This window comes from Ornithorhynchus anatinus, chromosome 6 (assembly GCF_004115215.2).
Source record: "Ornithorhynchus anatinus isolate Pmale09 chromosome 6, mOrnAna1.pri.v4, whole genome shotgun sequence".
NCBI lineage: Eukaryota > Metazoa > Chordata > Mammalia > Monotremata > Ornithorhynchidae > Ornithorhynchus > Ornithorhynchus anatinus.
The window spans coordinates 18,728,961-18,749,955 of record NC_041733.1 but is presented as its reverse complement, the minus strand read 5'-3'; the positions used below and the strand labels follow the sequence as shown (position 1 = coordinate 18,749,955).

The 20,995-nt window shown below is 46.2% G+C and overlaps 1 protein-coding gene across 1 annotated transcript; it reads right to left on the bottom strand.

Moving 5' to 3' along the window:
- Positions 1-1,694: 1,694 nt before the first annotated feature.
- LOC107547964 (1-phosphatidylinositol phosphodiesterase-like) lies at positions 1,695-11,011 on the bottom strand. Its single transcript, XM_039912411.1, has 2 exons — positions 10,689-11,011; positions 1,695-2,754 (listed from the first exon to the last, which is right to left on the bottom strand). The coding sequence occupies exon 2, from the start codon at positions 2,570-2,572 to the stop codon at positions 1,748-1,750; it is 825 nt and encodes a 274-aa protein (XP_039768345.1). The 5' UTR covers positions 2,573-2,754; positions 10,689-11,011; the 3' UTR covers positions 1,695-1,747.
- Positions 11,012-20,995: the final 9,984 nt, after the last annotated feature.

Below are 20,995 nucleotides of genomic sequence, written 5' to 3'. Positions count from 1 at the left end.
TTCTACTAAGCCACACTGCTTCTTGTACTGTACTCTCCCAAACATTTAGTAAAATATTCTGCATACTGTAAGTGTTCAATAAATATCACTGATTGGTTGATTGATTGATTCCAAGCTGGGGGAGAAGTGTAAGCGAGAAGAATGGAGGTAGGAAAGTTGAGAGTGAGGTAATGAGTTGAAGAAACAGCGTGGCTCAGTGGAAAGAACCCGGGCTTGGGAGTCAGAGGTCATGGGTTCTAATCTTGGCTTCACCGCTTGTCAGCTGTGTGACCCTGGCAAGTCACTTAACTTCTCTGTGCCTCAGTTCCCTCATCTGTAAAATGGGAATGAAGACTGTGAGCCCTACGTGGGACAATCTGATTACCTTGTATCTACCCCAGCACTTAGAACAGTGCTTGGCACATAGTAAGCGCTTAACAAATACCAACATTATTATTATTATTATTATTAATGTGTGACATTTGTTAAGCACTTACTATGTGCCAAGCACTGTACTGAGCACTGAGAAAAATACAAGATAATCAGACTGGATACAGTTCTTGTCCCAAACGGGGCTCAGAGTGTAAGGAGGGAGAACAGGTACTGAAGTGGAAGAGCTGGGATTAGAATCCAAGTCTCAATCCATCAATCAGTGGTATTAACTGAGTGTTAACTGTGTGCGGAGCACTTCACTGAGCACTTGTCTCCTGACTCCCAAGTCAGTGCTCTTTCCCTGAGGCCATCCCGCTCCATGATCATTAGTAAGGCCTTAATAAACAAACCCCAAATGTCATGCTATCTTATCCCAGATACAACTGATTCTGAGAAACAAAGACCCCAATAGAAAATTGCAGCAAGGCAGATACAGTTCGCGTTATCTGGGGGATGTGGGGGGGGGTTGGGGGATGGGAGGGGCAGAAGTGGGGTTCAGTCCCAGTGTTGAAAGCAAAAATCTTTATGGTTCCACCGGCAGATTAGCCAATTCTGCCCTGAAATTAGCCCATCTCTGGGGGAGAAGGACTGATGGGCATGGGGTGGAGTTGAAACTCTCAATTCAGGCCTCTGAAGGCTTAGAAGAAAAGTCAGTTTCCAGAACCCTGTAGCACCCTCAACTGCTCAGCCTCGTGAAGCAGGCTGAGAAGCAGCATGGCGTAGTGGATAGAGCCCGAGCATGGGAGTCAGAAGGTCATGCGTTCTAATCCCGGTCCATCACCTATCTGCTGTGTGACCTTGGGCAGTCACTTCCACTTCTCTGGGCCTTCATCTGTAAAGTGGGGATTGAGACTCTGAGCCCCACGTGGGACAGGGACTGTGTCCAACCCGATTTGCTTGTGTCCACGCCAGCGCTTAGTACGATACCTGGCACCTAGTAAGCGCTTAACAGATAGCATAACTATTATTATTAAAGCAGCCCGGGAGGGAGCCGTAGGGACCAGCCTGCTCTCAACTGCACGATTTGCCAGGTAAAAAGCCTGTACTCCCCTTCTCTTCTGCATCACCCTGACTTGCTCCCTTTATTCATCCCCCTGCCCCAGCCCCACAGTATTTTTATACATATCTGTAATTATTTATGTTAATATCCGTTTCCCCCCTCTAGACTGTAAGATTGTTGTGCGCAGGAAATGTGTCTGTTAATTGTTGTGTCGTACTCTCCCAAGCACGTAATACTGTGCTCTGGACACAGTACGCGCTCAATAAATATGATTGACCGACTGACTACTCAGAATTCCACCCTCCGCCCCAACTGCCCGGCTCCTCCTCCGCCACCCTATGTCCTCACATTGCTGTCTTTAATCATCCGGATCAACTCCGCCCCGGGAAAATCCATAATTACCACTCCCCAGCGGATGGTTGGGTCCGACCTGCTATTCAGGTATTGATAGAGGCAGCCATTGATGAACCGAGCAAGTTTCTCCGGGGTGATGAACAAGCCATTCCCAGAGCAAAAGGTCAAATACATCTTCTTCCGGTCCCCGCTGACCGCCGCCTCCAGGTGGGCCTCCACGTTAGCCCACTTGTTGGACTGGGACAGGACTTTCCACCGGTCGCCGACATTCAGATGCTCGTAGGGGATGCCCAGTTTTTCGCTTTCTATCTCTTCCAGGATGATGATCTTGCCCCGGGCCTGGCCCAAGGTTGGGATGTCTTCAAAATGCCAGGTCCTCCCTCGGCCCTCTTGTTCGAGGTAGCGCTTGAAGCGCTCCGTGAAACCCGAGCTGCCGAAGAACGCGTACTCCTCCTTCACCCGCATGAGCACGGCCTCCCGGGGGTGCCGGTCCAGGAAGGCGAAGGTGGTGTCCAGTACGCTCCTGAAGTCCGCCTGCTGGAAGGTGTTCACGTGGTAAATGAAGAACTCCCCATCCCTGAGCTTGCAGCGGACGTCCACGAAGCGGATCCCGGCCTCGTACTGCCTCTCCAAGGGGAGGCTCTGGCACTGGAGCCGGCTGCCTCCGAACAGACTCATGGAGTCGTGGGTCCCGGGGACGGAGAGGTCGGACAGGGAGAGGTCGTCCGAGAGGGCCGCCATCCAATCCGGCCAGGTGGCTGCTGGGAGGTCGGTGTTGTCAAACTCTATGCCCCGGTGTTTTTCCATGATGAGGCTCTCCTTCAGTCAATCCCTACCTGAGGGAGGAGACAGCCCCTGGAATTACACACGGCACTGGATCCTCCGGAAGACGGCCCGCTTCCTTCCACCCATGCTGTTGGAGAGGCCCAAATTTGGATCCTCCCACTGCAGTTCTGGCCAATTTCTCCAGCTCTCCCCAGAGGTACCTCCTGAAGGATGAGAGGGTCCAACCTGATTATCATAGCACATAGTGAGCGCTTAACAGTTACCACGATTATTATGATCTCTCTTGAGACTTTAGGTACAACTTCCACGAGGTTCTGCGGTTTCAAATCTCCTCCTAGGATCCAGTTGGAGTTAACTCCTTGATGATTTCACAAGACCTGCCTCGCAACCACCCCCAGATCTAACTATGGGCTAACTGTGGGTTAACTATAACTGGATTCCTCCTCTGCCCGGTTGCCCCTTCTTAGTTCTTTGACCTCACTCTTGACTCTTCTTCTGATTGCCTTTCCATCCACCTAGCCCTTTGCTTCTTCTTCCTCCTCATCAGGTCCTTGTAAATAAAGCCAGCTCTTTCTGCGGAGCATATGGTGGTGCAGTATGATTCAAGTGTTGCGCCAGCAATTAAATTTAGCAATCCAACCGATCATCCTTTGTATACCACTCAGGATGACGCCCATTTATAAAATGGAAATTTTGAGGTCCTAAACTCCAGAGCCTTGGATTGGGTAATCCGACATCAATCCATCCGTGGTATTTATCGAGTGCTTGCTGTGTGCAGAGCACTGTACTAAGCACTTGGGAGACTACCATACAACAGAGTTGGTAGATATTTTCCCTGCCCACCACGAATTTACAGTCTCCTAGGAGTCACAAAGTCAAGGGTTCTAATCCCGGTTCTGCCACACGTCTGCTGTGTGACCTTCGGCAAATCATTTGGCTTCTCTGTGCCTCAGTTACCTCATCTATAAAACGGGGATTAAGACCGTGAGCCCCACGTGGGACAGGGACTGTGTACAACCTGATTTGCTCGTATCCATCCCAGCACATAGTACAGTGCTCGGCACATAGTAAGTACTTAACAAATACCACTATTATTAGCATCTCATCCTAAGCAGCGTGGCTCAGTGAAAAGAGCACGGGCTTGGGAGTCAGAGGCCATGGTTTCAAATCCCGGCTCTGCCACTTGTCAGCTGTGTGACTGTGGGCAAGTCACTTAACTTCTCTGGGCCTCAGTTACCTCATCTGTAAAATGGGGATGAAGACTGTGAGCCCCACGTGGGACAACCTCATTCCCCTGTATCTGCCCCAACGCTTAGAACAGTGCTCCGCACATAGTAAGCGCTTAACAAATACCGACATTATTATTATTAGGCAAGGACTGCAGTAATGGTACTTAATGGTGCTTACTGAGTGCTTACTGTATGCTAAGCACTTGGGAGAATGCGACATAATAATATGACAGACACACTCCCTGCCCACAACGAGCTTACAGTCTAGAGGCTCTGAAGTGGGAGGGAGAGGGAAATCCTTCAAGTCTACAGCCCAGTGCCTTGTTGAAAATAAGATGATGTACTCACCTTACCGAAGATTCTTCCTTCCTCCCCTCCAAGATCCCCACATGCTTTATAGAGCTCCACCCAAGGGTGACATTAGGCACGAAGGAGGAGTCAGAGACTAGTGACCACGAGGCCAAATTCCTGCTCTTTGATTGGTGGGTGGAAATTATCTTGGTCCCCTTGGGGAAAGGAGAGAAGCAAGTTGAGGTGGAAATGTGTAATAAAATGATAAGGCCAGGAAAAAAAAGTCAGTTTGGAGGCATCACCGAGGAAAGGACAGTTTGGAGAATAACAAGTTCATTAGAGGGACGAGGGGTGTAATTTTAGTTTCCGAACCAAGGGGTCAGATAAACTGCTTCACCTCACTGTGCTTCAGTTTTCTTACAGGGAAAATGGTGAGTAATAACACTCCCCGCTAGACTGTAAACTCCTTGTGAAAAGGGAATGTGTCTACCAACTCTGTTGTATTAGGCTCTCCCAAGCGTTTAGTACAGTGCTCTGCGCACAGTAAGTGCTCAATAAATACCACTGATTCCCTCAGAGAGGGGGGTGAGTCTAGGGGACACTCTCAGATGGGGAGGATAGCCCATTATCCTACTATCTGCAGTATCCTTGCTAACGTGGTCTGATGGATAGAGCACGGGCTTGGGTGTCAGAAAGACCTGGGTCCTAATCTCTGCTTTGCCAAGTATGTGCTGTGTAACTTTGGGCAGGTCATTTCACTTCTCTGGCCCTCAGTTTCCTCATCTGTAAAATAGGGATTAAGATTGTGAGCCCCATGTGGGACAGGGACTATGCCCAACCCGATTTGCTTGCATCCACCCCCACACCTAGTACAGTGACTGGCCCTTAATAAGCACTTAACAAATAACACAATTATTATTACCTTATGCTCCTCATGCTTCTACCTGCTATATCCTCATTCCTTTCCTTGCTCCAGCTATGTGTAATAATTTATGTCTTCCTGTGTTTTATGTCCTCTGTTAGATTTTAAGCCCACTGAGGACCGGCTCTACTACTTTCGCTTCTGGCGAACTCACCCTTATGCACAAAGTAGGTACCCAGTAAATACCAGTGTCTGAATGGAAGTTTTAGAAAGAGCTTCAGGTAGAGATACCTTTAAAGACTGAACTACAACTTGGACATGCTTTTAGTTTTCAGCATTTAGGCTGAATAGTATCCATGAAACTTTTTGAGGTTATGTATTTTGTGCTTGGATTGTTGCTTACCTTTTGGGCAACTTCAGATTAATCTCTGTATATTTGTGCACACAGCTCAAAACCAGTTAACTGATGATAGATGAGGAGGTGAAATGGGAGAAATAAGCACTTTTTTTAATGATGTCTGTTAAGCACTTACTACTCGCCAAGCTCTGTTCTAAACACTGGGTAGATACAAGACAGTCAGGTTGGACATAGTCCCTGTCCCACATGGAGCTCACAGCCAATCTCCATTTTATAGATGAGGTAACGGAGCCTCTGAGAAGTTAGGTGATTTGCCCAAGGTCATACGGCAGAAAAGGGGAGGAACAGGGATTAAAACCCAAGTCCTTCTGATTCCCAGCCCCGTGCTCAACTAGTCCACCCTGCCTCTTGACTCAGCCAAGACATTCTTCCAGAAGATGGCCCAGTATTGCAAGAGCTGGGTGCAAGCTGAAACAAAAGGAATGTTTGATTTTTTAAAGCAGAGAGTGTTTTGGCTAATTTGGAGGAACATATAGGGGTTAGGGAAAGCAGGGGGTAGGGGTTGATTCTTTATCTGGGTCACTTTCTGTGGAAAGGTGTAAAATAAGCACACTTATGGCATCTGCAGTTGGGTCTTATTGTTCCTCACAAGGAGACCAAGGTGGGTAGGGTGCAGCCTGCTCTAACCAGATCTGATTCTGAACCCCAGTGGGGGTTGGCTTTGGAATTCTGCCCATTTAATTCCAAAAAGAAGACAGAAGTCATGAGAAAGGTTGAATGAGGTACTACTACTAATTATCATTATTATAATAAAAAGTAATAATAATAATAGCAATACTCGTTAAGCACTTATTATGCACCAACCGCTGTACTAAGCTCTGTGGTAGGTACAAGATAATCAAATTGGACGCTGTCCCTGTCCTACATGGGTCTCACAAACTAAGCATAGGGAGTAGGCTTTCATCCCCATTTTCCAGGTGAGGAAACTGAGGTATTGAGAAGTTAAGTGTCTTGCATCGGTAGCTACTCAATGAGAGCCAAGGTCACAAAGCGGGTAAGTGGTAGAGTCGGGATTAGAACTCAGGTCCTCTGACTCCCAGGCCTGTGCTCTTTCCATTAGGCCACTCTTGTTCCTGGGTAGGCCTCTGCTGCCACCACTTGAATTGAAGCTATTAGGGGCACTTTGAGAAGTGATGGTTTTCTTCTCTGATCTGGGAGCTGGGCATACACCGTGGGTCTTCAATTTTTTTCCTTCCCAGAGATGTGGGTGGGCTTAAAAGAAAAAAATTGAGATCTCTCAAATCTCATGGCTGAGTAGTGGAGAGGGCTATTGTCTCTGCCTCAAACTTTTGTGGAATTCTAATTTAGAGCAGTGCTCCCTGCCTCAGTTTCCTCATAAATGAAAGGAATACGTCTAATGTAGCCTGAGGAAACTGATGAGATGAAGTTTCTAAAGCCCTTAGAGATCATCAGAGGAAGACAAGCCCGTCAATGGCAGGGATTGTCTCTATCTGTTGCCGAATTGTACATTCCAAGCGCTTAGTACAGTGCTCTGCACATAATAAGCACTTGATAAATACTATTGAATGAATAAAGGAGAAGGTTTGACCCACCACATTTCAGGTTTAAAACAAAGACTCCTGAAAGAAACAGAAAAACAATGCTAAAGGAGAAGAGGAAGAAGGGGGATAGTCTGGGAGGAGAGAGGTGGCATCCTTTTCCACCACTTCATCAGACAAGAAATTATCTCTACACAGAACTTAAAAAAACCTAACCTACATTGCTCTAGGGTGTATCAAGAAGTCCTCTGTTACAAAGTTACAGCATCACACTTTCAACCAAAGTGTGGCTGGCTGACCAAGAAGTAGAAAACAGGCTGTGATTTGGAGTTTATTAGTTTTTTTTAGAAAACTGGAGATTTAGGAAACTATTTTCATTTCACTCAAAATACTTTCCCCTTCTCGGATGCTTGGATTTCACAAGCAACATCTTTTTCGCTTTTGCCTATCTTCACCTGAAAGGAAATATTCCTGTACCAAAGAATTCTTAACCAAGAAAACTGAAATCCTGAGCAGCTGCTCTTAGCTTAAATGAGTCAGAAACAGATGGGACATCTATCTCTGATTCCATTTTATTTCCAACCGTTCGGGTGATATCTTTTCGATCAATTCTATTCTGTCTGGGCATCTGATGCTATGGGATTTTTTTTTGGGAGGGGGAGCAGCTTGGTCAGGGCACCACCCCCTCCTCTGTAGTGAGTTAACTTGAAGCCGTACTAAAATCCCATCTCGTCCAAAAGGCCTTGCCCAACTAAGCCCACATTTCCTCTACTCACTCTCTCTTCTGTGCTGCCTTTGCATCTGAATCCCTGGATCTGCACCTTTAAACATCCTACCCTCGGCCCCATAATATTTATATACATATCCATGATTTATTTATTTAAATTAATGTGGATGGCTCCTCCACACTGTAAGCTTCTTGTGGGTAGGGGACGCATCTACCAACTCTTGTTATATTGTATGCTTCCAAGCTCTTAGCACAGTGCTCTGAACAAAGTAAGTGTTCAATAAATACAATTGATCGATTTCACTTTGGCGACAATTCACATCTTGCTATTCAAGGAATCAGACAACACAAGTGAAGCTAGCAGTTGTGTCTCATTTATAAACTAATCCTTTGGCACATCTTGAATAATTTTCCTGTGGGCTGATCACAAGAAACCAAGGATAGGAATGCTGTTGCAGGTGAAAAGAAATCCAGGTACAGGACGATTGGTCTAACCTGTTGTGATAGCAGAGATCCCGTAAAGATAAGCTCATTTTTATTTCTCTGATCCATTCAGCATAGGGCTTGGAGGGGCCAGAGTAAAGTGAGATATTCTTCCCTTTGTCTTCAGGATGTGTGAAGTCATCTCCTTTAGCAGGCTTTATATTAACCTAGAATTTGAGGAGGATGCTGCAGAAGAAGGCGTTAATCTGTGCCTATCTTAAATCAACCCACTGTCTCCCTTTCCTTCCCCTCTCACTTCCAACCCCTGCTAATCATCTACTTCTCCCTAAATGATCTGGTCCTACTCCTTTTTAAAGTAAAGACTTACAGCACTGTTCTGTTAGTGAAGAACGCCCCCACATGCACTTTTTAAAAATGGTATTTGTTAAGCACTTACTATGTGCCAAGCACTGTACTGTGTGCTCGGGTGGATACAAGCAAATTAGGTTGGACACAGTCGCTGTCCCACGTGGGGCCCACAGTCTTAATCCCCATTTTCCAGATGAAGTAACTGAGGCACAGAGAAGCGAAGGGACTTGCCCAAGGTCACACAGCCGACAAGTGGCAGAGCCCGAGAATTCTGCAATAGCATTACATGTGTTTAAAGCTCAGTGCAGGTCAACCAAAGAACAAACTAAATACTGCTGATTGATTTTCCATGCATTCCGTGATTTTGAAACAGGCCCTTTCAGCCCACGAACTGATTTATAAGATCTAGTGACTCCGTACCAGCTGGAAGCAGTGGCAGAACCCCCAGTAAATAGATAAGGAACGAGATGAGAATGGACCACAGTATCCTTGGATATTTCCTGGCACTTTCTTCCCTCTCTAACGAGAAACAGACATTTAGAAGCTCCAGATATCGATCCGCTCAGGATGTGGAGTCTGTTCTCTTAGACACGACACCCTTTCGGGCAGCCTCCGTCTTCCTTTAAGCTACGTGCATGACCCCTAGGCCCGGAGACGCTCCTGAAAGAATGAATCATTAAAAAGCAGCAACATCCGGCCTCCATCCTCGCCCCCGGCCGGTTAGGGATTGCTGAAGCGTGAACAAGAGCCATTAATGTCCTTTCATCAGCTCGTTAGCAGGAAAAAAAAAAAGAGTCCACCTAAGTGGACAGACCTTATGACATTTCCATGAAGCCGCTGTGATGTACATCGCCATAATTTATTTATATTGTCTCCCTTTGTAATAATAATAATCATAATGTTGGTATTTGTTAAGCACTTACTATGTGCAGAGCACCGTTCTAAGCGCTGGGGTGGATACAGGATAATCAGTTTGTCCCACGTGAGGCTCACAGTTAATCCCCATTTTCCAGATGAGGTAACTGAGGCCCAGAGAAGTTAAGTGACTTTCTCACAGTCACACAGCTGACAAGTGGCAGAGTCGGGATTCGAACCCATGATCTCTGACTCCAAAGCCCAGGCCCTTTCCACTGGACAGGGAACACTGTTATATTGTGCTCTCCCAAGAGCTTAGTACAGTGCTCTGCACGCAGTAATTGTTCAATAAGCACCACTGAATGACTGATTGATTGATTGATTGTGATGGATTAGTCTCCCTCCAGTCCCCCGGGGAACGAATGCGCAGTGGCACTGGTGATGGATGAAGTTTAACTGTGAAGGCGGAAAGAGAAGTGGGGAGGGAGTGGAAACCCCCATCAAGCGGGTAGAGGGGCGGCTTCCAGGAACCCCTGGCCCAGGTTCCAGCTGTTCCAGCTCCGGGTTCAATTCCTTCATTCAATCGTATTTATTGAGTGCTTTCTGTGTGCAAAGCACTGTACGAAGCGCTTGGGACAGTACGCTAGAACAACCAACACACACATTCCTGCCCACAACGAGCTCACAGCCTAGGCGTAGTGGATAGAGCGCGGGCCTGGGAGTCAGAAGGTCCTGGGTTCTAAATCCGATTCCACCACTTGTCTACTGTGTGACCTTGGACAAGTCACTTAATTTATCTGTACCTCAGGTACCTGCAGCGTGGCTTAGTGGAAAGAGCCCGGGCTTGGGAGTCGGGGGTCGTGAGTTCTAGTCCCGGCTCCGCCAGTTGTCTGCTGTGTGACTTTGGGCAAGTCACTTAACTTCTCTGTGCCTCAGTTACCTCATCTGGAAAATGGGGATTTAAGTCTGTGAGCCCCACGTGGGACAACCTGACTACCTAGTATCTAGCCCAGCGCTTAGAACAGGACTTGGCACATAATAAGCGCTTAATAAATACCAACATTATTATTACCTCATCTGTAATATGGGGAACAAGACTGTGAGACCCACTCGGGAAAGGGGCTGTGTCCAACCTGATTTACTTGTATCCACCCCAGCGCTTAGGACAGTGCCTGGCACATAGTAAGCGCTTAACAAATACCACAATTATTATTATTATTAGTAGTAGTATTAGAAGGCTCGAGCTAAAGCCTGGCTTTGGACTAGGGTGGGACCACGTCTGCCCAGTGGTAGCCACCAGGGATCTCTAAGGGAGGGGCACCTCAAAGGCAGGGGGCTCTGGAGACCCCTACCCCCCACCCCATCTTTAGGCTGTCTCCTCCCCAGACCTCAGGAGGCGGGGAGCGGCTCCGCCGCCTGCTTTCCTCCCCCAGAAGACTGCACACTGCCCCTCGGTGGACTCACCTCCCCGCGGGTCACTCCTGATGGTGGGCAGTGCCCGGGCACCGGAGCCGCCTGGCCGGGCTCGCCCCCCTCAGACTCTGGCCTCGAAGCTGTGGGAGGGAAGGGTGAATGGAAGGATGCTGCAGAGAGCAGCCGAGGCAGGTTGGCCCAGTCCAGCCAAGGACCCGGGTTCCCCACCTCCGGGAACGATGCCCGAGGTGGCACGGAGCCTCTCTCCAAACTGGCAACGGGCAAAGGACCGGCCGGGGGGAACCGGGCAAGGCGAGGGCCTGCTGGGGCAGCATTCCCGGAATCTCTCTTCTCCTTCTCCCGCCTGCATCTCCATCCCTTCTCTCCTCCTCTCTCTCCACCACGCCGGCTCCTCTCCTGCATCTTCTGCCCATCCCCGGGCCCCTTGCCAGGCCCGGCCGGGCTCCGGAATCTCCAACCACAGGGCTGGCACCCGCCGGCCTCTCCCTCTCTCTTACTGGGGCCGCAGAGAGACAAGGAGTTGCCTGGCGACGGACTGGAATTCACCGCGGCCCCGACTACAAATTTTGGCCAAGAGAAGCCTGGGGACGGCTCACGGAAACCTGGCCACCTGGGCAGCAAGGATTTACAATCTAAAGTCTTCCCCATCCTCTGTCTCCCCCTTACCTAGTCAGAGGTCATGGGTTCTAATCCCGGCTCTGCCACTTGTCTGCTGTGTGACCTTGGGCAAGTCGCTCCACTTCTCTGGGCCTCAGTTACCTTATCTGTAAAATGGGGATGAAGAGTGTGAGCCTCATATGGGACAGGGACTGTGTTCAGCCTCATTACCTTGTATCTACCCCAGCTCTTAGAACAGTGCTCGACAGATATTAAGCGCTTAACAAATACCATTATTATTATTATTATTATAATTACCTTTCTGCCTGAGTTATTTTCTCTGTAGCGGTGGTGGTGTGCGCTGATCCATCCACACTCCCTGGCCTGGTACTCCTGGTGTGCCCAGCCACACGCATTGCAAGAAGGCTGAATTTTTGTGGGCGAAGTGTACAGATGTGCAAGACGATGTCTCCCAAAGACAAGCAACCTCATGAATGCAGTCATACCATTGGCAGTGTCATCTTGATCCTGAAGGACAATTATAATCTCTCTACTCTCTTCTCACACCTCATCCCGACCTTTGCTCTCCAACTGTGCCCCAAACAAGCTTCCCTCATTATCATCTCTTCAACCCTATTGCTCATGAATCCCCTGGCACTCCCTCCCTCAGCTTTACTAACTCCCTCCCTTCCTTTAAAGCCTTACTAAATAATAATAATAGTAATGTTGGTATTTGTTAAGTGCTTACTATGTGCAGAGCACTGCTCTAAGCACGGGGGTAGAGACAAGGTGATCAGGTTGTCCCACGTGGGGCTCATAGTCTTAATCCTCATTTTACAGATGAGGTCACTGAGGCACAGAGAAGTGAAGTGACTTGACTACAGTCACACAGCTGACAAGTGGCAGAGCCGAGATTCGAACCCATGCCATATGACTCCGAAGCCCACGCTCTTTCCACTGAGCAAGTCACCTCCTCCAGGAAGAATTCCTCACTGACCCCCAAACTTCCCAATCACATCATCCCACTAGCCACCTTAGCGATAATGGATTTACCAGTCTGTTGTTTATTTATTCAATTTCAATTTCAACCGGTCCAATTGAAAGAACTTGGCTCTGGGGATCAGGATACCTATGTTTTCATCCTGGCTCTGCAAGTAGGGGAATACCTGCTGTGGCTAGGCCATCCGTGGGGAAGGCTTCTGATCGAGGAACCACCTAGGGTATTTGGTGAGACAGGAAGGTCCAGCAGGAAACTCTGGAAAATAACTGGACCGTGAAGACCGCAGGGGCTACCAAGGTGTAGGACTGTGCAGTGGTCACTATGACTGTACATGGATCCCTACTTTTGAAAAAAAAATCTTTTCATGCACTTCACCCCTGCCAGTCCTTAGAACAGTGGTTGGCACATAGTAAGCGCTTAACAAATACCGTCATTATTATGGAATTCTGTGCCCTAGTCTGAACATGACAGATAAAGACCAGAGTGCAAGTGACCCTGTGCAAACGGCTACCACTTCTCAGTATGGACATCTTAGGGAAGATCATTCTCGACGGGAGATTCTATCATCATTTATTCACTCAGGTCTTTTGTCTCTATCTATTCTCTCCTAATCATTCATTCAATAGTATTTATTGAGCTCTTACTATGTGCAGAACACTGTACTAAGCGCTTGGAATATACAATTCGGCAACAGATAGAGACAATCCCTGCCCAATGACGGGCTCACAGTGGCCTATTATGCCTCCCTCAGATTGTAAATTACTTGAGAGCAGGCATCGTGTCTTTCACTTCAGTTACATGTTTGCAAGTGCCCTTAATCCCGATACATATTCGGTCAATATTGTCGATACTGACACTGATTCCCAAACATCCTGGTCAGTGACAAATTGTCCATCATTGCTCCATGGTCCAGGAAGGGTGTGAAGGGTTGTGGTCCTTGGACTCACCACCCTGGGTTTTTCCTGCATTCGCCCTGCGGTGCTCTGCCCACCCCCACATATCAGCTACCACAAACCAAAGGGAGGACTCTGAAAGATTTTCAATCAATCAGTCATAGTTATTGACTGCTTACTGTGTGAAAAGCCCTGTACTAAGCGCTTGGGAAAGGACAATATAACAATAAAACAGAGTTGGTAGACACATTCCCTGGCCACAACTAATTTACAATCTACTTTCCACACTAGTAGATATACAGCTTTCTCTACTTTTCTCAATTGTCTGCAACTTCAGTTCCCATCTAGTTTTCGAGCTGTCTTTCCCCTCTGAGTTTTACATCTACCTTGTCTCCCTGCTCTTGTTTAACATGCCCATCCCATTACGGAATCTGCAGAGCTGAAGAAATGAATTGTAATTAGTCACAGCAGAATGGTGACTCCTAATGGCATCTCTTGCTTTAGAGTTATTCGTCTCTTGGCCAATCAAGGTCAAAGGCACTGAGTCATCTTCCTTGACAGAAAAAAACAAAAGACAAAAGCTGGTTCTTCGGGAGAGTCTAGGTACAATCTGGAAAATCTGGACTAGGGTAATTATTTTTATGAGACAATTTTTCAGAACTGTAAATATTCTGAAGTAGGAGAAAGCTGCTCATTAACAAAAGAGATTTAGGGGAAGGATGGAAAGGAAATGGAGTAGCAAAAAGATGCTTTCTAGTAACAACTTGCAAATTCACTTGACTGAATTCTCTTCATGAGAGACGAAGGTCCTTGGGTCAGAAAACAGACTCGGAGACAAAAGTGGGAAGGAGAACGATGGGGAAGAGGAATGAGGGGAGGTATGAGGTAATAGGAAAAGTTGAAATGAGGGGACCAAAAGTGTGTGTGTGGGGGGAAGGTGTGCAGGGAAAATACAAAGAAGAGGAAAAAGCCAGAAGGGTGAGAAATAAATGCTGAAAGGGAGAGAAAGAAACAGCCACATTCACTACACCAGACCAGGAAAAAGTAGGGAGAGAAAACTTGGGAAAAAAGTACACACATGAGGGACCGAAGAGGCCAGGTTAAAGCTGAGCAGAGAGACAGGCAAGCAGGGAAGGAACTTAATCAATAGTATTTACTGAGAGCTTATTGTGTGTAGAAAACTGCACTAAGTGCTTGGGAGGGTACAATACAACCAGCATTAGTAGACACATTCCCTCCCAAACAGGAAATCCATCCAAGACGACTGTAACAGAATACTCCCTACATCAATCCGAAGGTAGGAGTAACCAAACTGGTCATGGAGCCGGATGAGTTCTAAGACCCAGGAAAGAACTTTAGAAGCAGAGCTTAAAGAAAAAGCAGGGGACAGAGAACAGAGAAAGAGGAAGACATCGTGTTTGGAGAAACATAGGTACCTACTTTCAAAACCCAAGAATGGTCCCTGAGTCTCAGCAAGTCACGACGTGTTCTCTCATAGAGCTTTGGATCGGCAATCCCAAGAATGAGAGTCTGTGCTTTTCAGTATCTCTGAGGAAATTGGTGGAGATGATCCACAGGAAATAATGAATGCACAGGCTTCAAGCCCATTAGCTGATGCTTTCCTAAAACACACAGGAATCAACTCTAATGGAAAAGGTGCTCAAGGGCTTGAATGGGCAGCAAGACCATTTTACATCCTGCTCTGCTGACTGACCTAGCCCTATAAGTGGGGTCTTTAAAGCAGATTCCCACATAGAACAATGCCTGAACAGTCTTTTAGACTGTATGTTGTGGGCAGGGAATCTGTTTATTGTTATATTGCACTCTCCCAAGCGCTTAGCACAGTAAATATGATTAAACAGCACTGAATAGACAAGACCAATTTCACCCTCCTCCCAAGTTTTGCCCACCTCCCAAGTTTCCTGCCCCCCTCCCCAATAATTTTCATTTTTGTTAAGCGTTTACCTCGTGTCAAACACTGTACTAAGCACTAGGACAGATACAAGATCATCAGGTTCCACGTGGGGCTCACAGTCCAAATAGGAAGGAGAACAGGTATTTAATCCTCATTTTACAGATGTGTGAACTAAGGCTCAGAGAGGTTAAGTGACTTGCCCAAGATCACACAGCAGGCAAGTGGAAGAAATGGGCTTAGAACCCAGGTCCTCTGACTCGCAGGCCCATGCTTTTTCCGTAGGTAATTCATTCATTCAATAGTATTTATTGAGCACTTACTATGTGCAGAGCACTATACTAAGCGCTTGGAATGTACAGTTTGGCAACAGGTAATTCTGTGTCTCCTACCCATTGGATCACTTCATTCCTCAGCCCACCTCCTGTAAACTATGAGCTGATAAGCAGCACATTATTATTATTATTGCTATTATTATTATTAACAAATAATCATAATAGCATTTGTTAAGTGCTTACTATGTGCCAGGCACTTTTAGCTAATTCTAGATCAATTTGGGTTAAGTGTCCCTCTTCTGGATGGTACAGTGCTAATCTATGATAGGCTAAAATTAATGGATTCTGGGAGGGGTATGTATGTGATGGGTTAAAGGTGTTTGTGGGGATGCTATAACCTCTTTTGCTCTGTCAGTTAGCCAAATAGTATTTCATTCCTGCTTTATGGTGAGTTTCTTACCTGGGCTTCTAAGATTTTTTTTTTTACAGCCTCCAGTCTGTTTAACAGATGTCACTTGTTTTTTCAGCTCTCTTTTTCAGTCTCTATAGAGAGTCTTGCTTGATGAAGCAGGGTGACATAAAAAAACCCATCCTTTTCCAAGGTTGGCTAAAGAAGTAACCCCTGCAGTTTTTGTGATTTCAAGGGCATGACATTGCTGACAAGGTATCAAAGACTTTACCTTGGGACCTGGTGTCTGACAGGAGAAGGGAAATGGATGAAATTATTAAACAATAGAGAAAATGTCACCATTAAGCCTCTATAAAAGCATAATAATGATATTGTTTAAATAAATGCATAATAATAAAAATACAGTATGTTAAGCAAATCTTGCTCTTTACCCTTTACCCTTCCTTATGTTTTTAAGAGACCGTAAGGACAGAAGGTGTGGGAAGTGAACCTACTTTCCACTCTCCCCCTTTAGAATCTTTGCTTTCTTTACTTCCTCCTGCTAAGAATGTCCTGTCCAAATCCCATCTCCTCCCCTCATTCCAAAATCTCACTAAACTGTTTCAAGTCTTCCTTAATTAACCCTCCAACCCTACCGACCCGTTCCACCACGGACACCGCTGACAGTGCGATTCTATCACCCGTTCAAACACCTCTGAATAATAACAATAATAAATTGGGATATCTGTTAAGTGCTTACTGTGTGCTAGGCATTGTACTAAGCGCTGGGGTGGATACAAGTAAATCGGGTTGGACCAAGTCCCTGTCCCATGTGGGGCTCACAGTCCTCAAAAGTTCAGTGCCTGATTGACATCCCCTTCCACAGTTCTTTGATTTTCCAAGGGCGACGAAGTCAAGACTGTAAACTCATTGTGGAAGGGAACATGTCTGCCAACTCTGTTGTCTTGCTTGTACTCTCCCAACTATTTAGTACAGTACATGTCTGCCAATTCTGTCTTGCCTGTACTCTCCCAAGCATTTAGTACAGTACTCTGCACACAGTAAGTGTTCAATTAATACCAATGATGGATTGATTGACTTCCACCTTCTAGAATGTAAGCTCGTTGTGGTCAGGGAACGTATCTGCCAACTCTACTATAATGTACTCTCCCAAGTGCTCAGTCCAGTGCTCTGCACACAGTAAGAGCTGATTGATTGTGAGCTCGTTGTGGACAGGGACTGTCATTTTTTATTGTCGTATTGTACTTTCCCAAGCGCTTAATACAGTGCTCTGCACACAATGAGAGCTTAATAAATACGAATGAATGAATGAATGAATGAATGACCTTCTAGGGCACTTTTTTATCCCTTTCTTTCTTCAGAGCCTAAAATGCAATCTCCCCAGGAGCTGTCCTTCAGGACTTGAGCAGCTGAAAACTTGGATCTCCTAGGATTTCCTGTCTCCTGTCTCTTCCCTCTCCAAACCATACTTCACCCTGCTGCCCGGATCATTTTTCGAAAAAAAAAATTCAGTCCATATTAGTCAATAAATGGTATTTATTGAGCGCTTACTAGGTACAGAGCACTCTGCTAAGCGCTTGAGAGAGTGCAATACAACAGAGTTAGTAGACGCGTTCCCTGCCCGTAATGAGCCTACTGACTGGAGGGATTGTATCCCTTTATCACTTCAATCTTCAAACACCTCCAATGTTGGGCTCGTGGCCACCTGCTGAGCTCCCCTGAATTCAATATCGAAACTGAAACTGGGTTTTTAAGTGGTCTTTGTTAACTATTTACCTCATGCCAGGCATTATACTAAGTGCTGGAATACAAGATTTATTCATTCAATCGTATTTACTGAGTGCTTACTGTGTGCAGAGCACTGTACTAAGCGCTTGGGAAAGTACAATACAACAATAAACAGTGACATTCCCTATCCACAAACGAACTCACAGTCTAGAGTAGGGAAGGCAGACATCGATGCACATAAATAAAATGACAGATATGTACATAAGTGCTTTGGGGCTGGGAGGGGGAAGAGCAAAGGGATCAAGTCGGGGCTTTGCAGAAGGGAGTGGGAAATGAGGAAAAGTGGGACTTAGTCTGGGAAGGCCTCTTGGAGATGTACCTTCAATAATAATCAAATTGCTCTCAGTTCCTGTCCCTCGTGGGGGCTTGTAGTCTCAATCCCCATTTTACAGACGAGGTAATTGAGATGCAATGACGTTAAGTGACTTGCCCAAGATCACACAGCAGACAAGTGGTGAAGCCAGGGATTAAAACTCAGGGCTTTCTGACTCCCATGCCCATGCACTATCCTTTAGGCCGTTCTGCTTCTGTTCCCCAGCCTGGCCCGGTTACCCTGGTGCTCGTCTAAATAAAGTCCCCAGTGCTCACTGTGATGAGAACCAGTTGTTGCTAGGGCTTGGGGTGGCACTGGAGCTTCCCAGACATAATGAGCCAATCAATGGCATTTATTGAGCACCTACTCTGTGAGAAGCACTTGGGAGAATTCAAAAAAATAAGAAATATTGTTTCTTACCCTCGAGGAGTTACAACGACCTTGAACTAGCTGTGAACCAACCCAGTTCAGAACTCATTGCCCTAGCTTGATGGTGGGCACAATAAAAAGCCTTATCAAAGTCAAGATACATAGCATCTATTGTTTTTCCCTTTACTGTGAATGTTTATGGTATTTACCAAGCACTTACTAAACGCTGAGCACTGTCCTAAGTGCTGGGGTAGTAACTGGATAATCAAATCAGATCCAATCCCAATCTAAGAGGTACAGGGAGAGGGATAAAGAGGGAGAAGGAGAGGGATAAGAGGTAACGTCTTCACATTTTACAGATGAAATTAACTGAGGGGCAGAAAAGTGAAGTGATTTGCCCAAGCCAGAGACAGAGCTGGGATTAGTATCTGGGTCCCCAGAATCCCAGCCCTACGCTCTTTGCAGTAAACCACACTGCATCTCTATAGATTGCATAGCCAGTCACTTAATCATAGGAGACTGAATTCATCTGAAAGAAGTAGTTCTTCATAAGTTTTATTGTATATTGTTTTCTAGCATTGCATACTTTTCTGGGGGTGGGGGAGGATATTGCTTCATCACCTTGTTTTAGTACATAATCTCTAATAGAAACCATCCACTAGATTGCAAATTCCTTGAGGGCAGGGATTGTGCCTACCTACTCTATTATGCTCTCCCAGTAATTTATTACAGTAATCTCCATACAGTAAAAGATATCACTGATTGGTCTCTCATTCCCTCCCTATCTTCCCTTTATCCATTTTCCATGCCAATTTTTACATCTCTTTGCCCCTTTAGTTACAGTACTATACTAGATTTCCCTCCCAAAACATTTCATCTCCCGATGCTGAGTCGTGACCAGAAAACTCCCCAAATGAAAGCTGGGAAACGGCCAGGGGAAATCTCAGGTCTAGGTCAGCCTGAAGGCAAGAGGCGGGGACTCCAAAGTGCCTTCGAGCCAGGGATTTTACAAAGAGGGGCTTGAATATAGGGTGACAACTGACAGCCTTTAGGCTGTACACTGACAGCCTTCATGGAGGCCAGACAGGGAGTAGTTCCTGATGTCATTTGTGTTATGTTGGGCATGTGATGTGTCATGATGAGAAGCCATATAGCATAGTGGCTAAAGTACAGAGCTGGGAGTCAGAAGGTCATGGGTTCTAATCCCAGCTCCGCCACTTGTCTGTTGTGTAACCTTGGGCAAGTTACTTCACTTCTCTGTGCCTCAGTTACCTCATCTGTAAAATGGGGATCGAGACTGTGAGCCCCACATGGGACAGGGACAACGTCCAACCCGATTTGCTTTTATCCACCTCAGAGCTCACTACAATGTCTGGCACATAGTACAAGCTTAAATACTATCATTATTATTATTATCAGCAGTATTTATTGAGTGCCTACTATGTATGGAGCACTGTACTAAGCGCTTCATGTCATATTTGCCAGTTGGTGAATGTCTACCCAATTCTCCCCAAGCCTTTACCATTTCTCTTGGGATACCCCTGTCTTCCCCCACACATACTTGCTTTCCTCTCTTTTTGTTCTCTGCTTTCCCTTCTCAGAATCCTCTGGGCCCCTGGTACATTTTCCAAGCCATAGAACACGGAGGCAAGGCAGAGGGAGGCTGAGTGCCGAAAATAAAGAAAATACTAACATAAAGATATCTGGTACTGATTCCTTACCGGGCAGAGATCAGTCTGGCTGAAAACCAAAATGTCAGGTTTAAATCGGGTTGACTGACCATCCTACCTGTTATCACAATTCTGCAAAGTAGCTCAGGATCATAAACGTCTACGGAGTAGTTCCACCAGAGGGCAGAAAAAAATGATTATGACATTTTGAGGTAGGAGTTGAAATGAAATGTGTTGATTTATTTGTACTAAATAACACTGCCCTCTTTATTAGTTCCAAATTTTGGGTGGAACAATTACAGCGGTGATCTAAAATATATACAATGTCACAGTACCTCGATCTTGTCTATCTTGCTGCTGACCTCTTGCCTACATTCTGTCTCTGGCCTGGAACACCTTCCCTCTTCATATCTGACAGTCGGTCACTATCCTCACCTTCAAAAACTTACTGAAGGCATGTCTCCTTCCTCCTGCCCCCACTAGGTCCTCATTCCCTCTTCTCTCACTCCTTTCAGCGTCACCAATGCACTTGTACCCTTTATTCATCCCTTCCTCAGCCCCACAGCATTTATGTACACATCCTTAATTTGTTTATATTAATAATGTTGGTATTTGTTAAGCGCTTACTGTGTGCAGAGCACTGTTCTAAGCGCTGGGGGGGGGGCAGGATAATCAAGTTGTCCCACGCGAGGCTCACAGTTAATCCCCATTTTACAGATGAGGGAACTGAGGCACAGAGAAGTTAAGTGACTTGCCCACAGTCACACAGCTGCCAAGTGGCAGAGCTGGGATTCGAACCCCTGACCTCTGACTCCCAAGCCCGGGCTCTTTCCACTGACCCACGCTGTCCATCTAATGTCTGTCTCCCCCTTCAAGTCTTTATGGACAGGGAATGTGTCTACAGACTCTGTTGTAGTGTAGTCTCCCAAGTGTTTAGTATAGTACCCTGCACACAGTATGCTAATATGATTGAGGGAATAAATTTTGAAAAACATACTATATACTCTGCTTCTGTCTTTAATGGGGTTAGGAAGATTATTTTGGTAATCTCCGGAGCAGAGGAAAGTTCTATCTAAGGACTACATATCCCAGAATCCCTCAGGAGCTGAGA

Coding starts and splice junctions, on each gene's coding strand:
- LOC107547964 (XM_039912411.1), bottom strand. CDS start 2,572: ATGGAAAAACACCGGGGCATAGAGTTTGACAACACCGACCTCCCAGCA.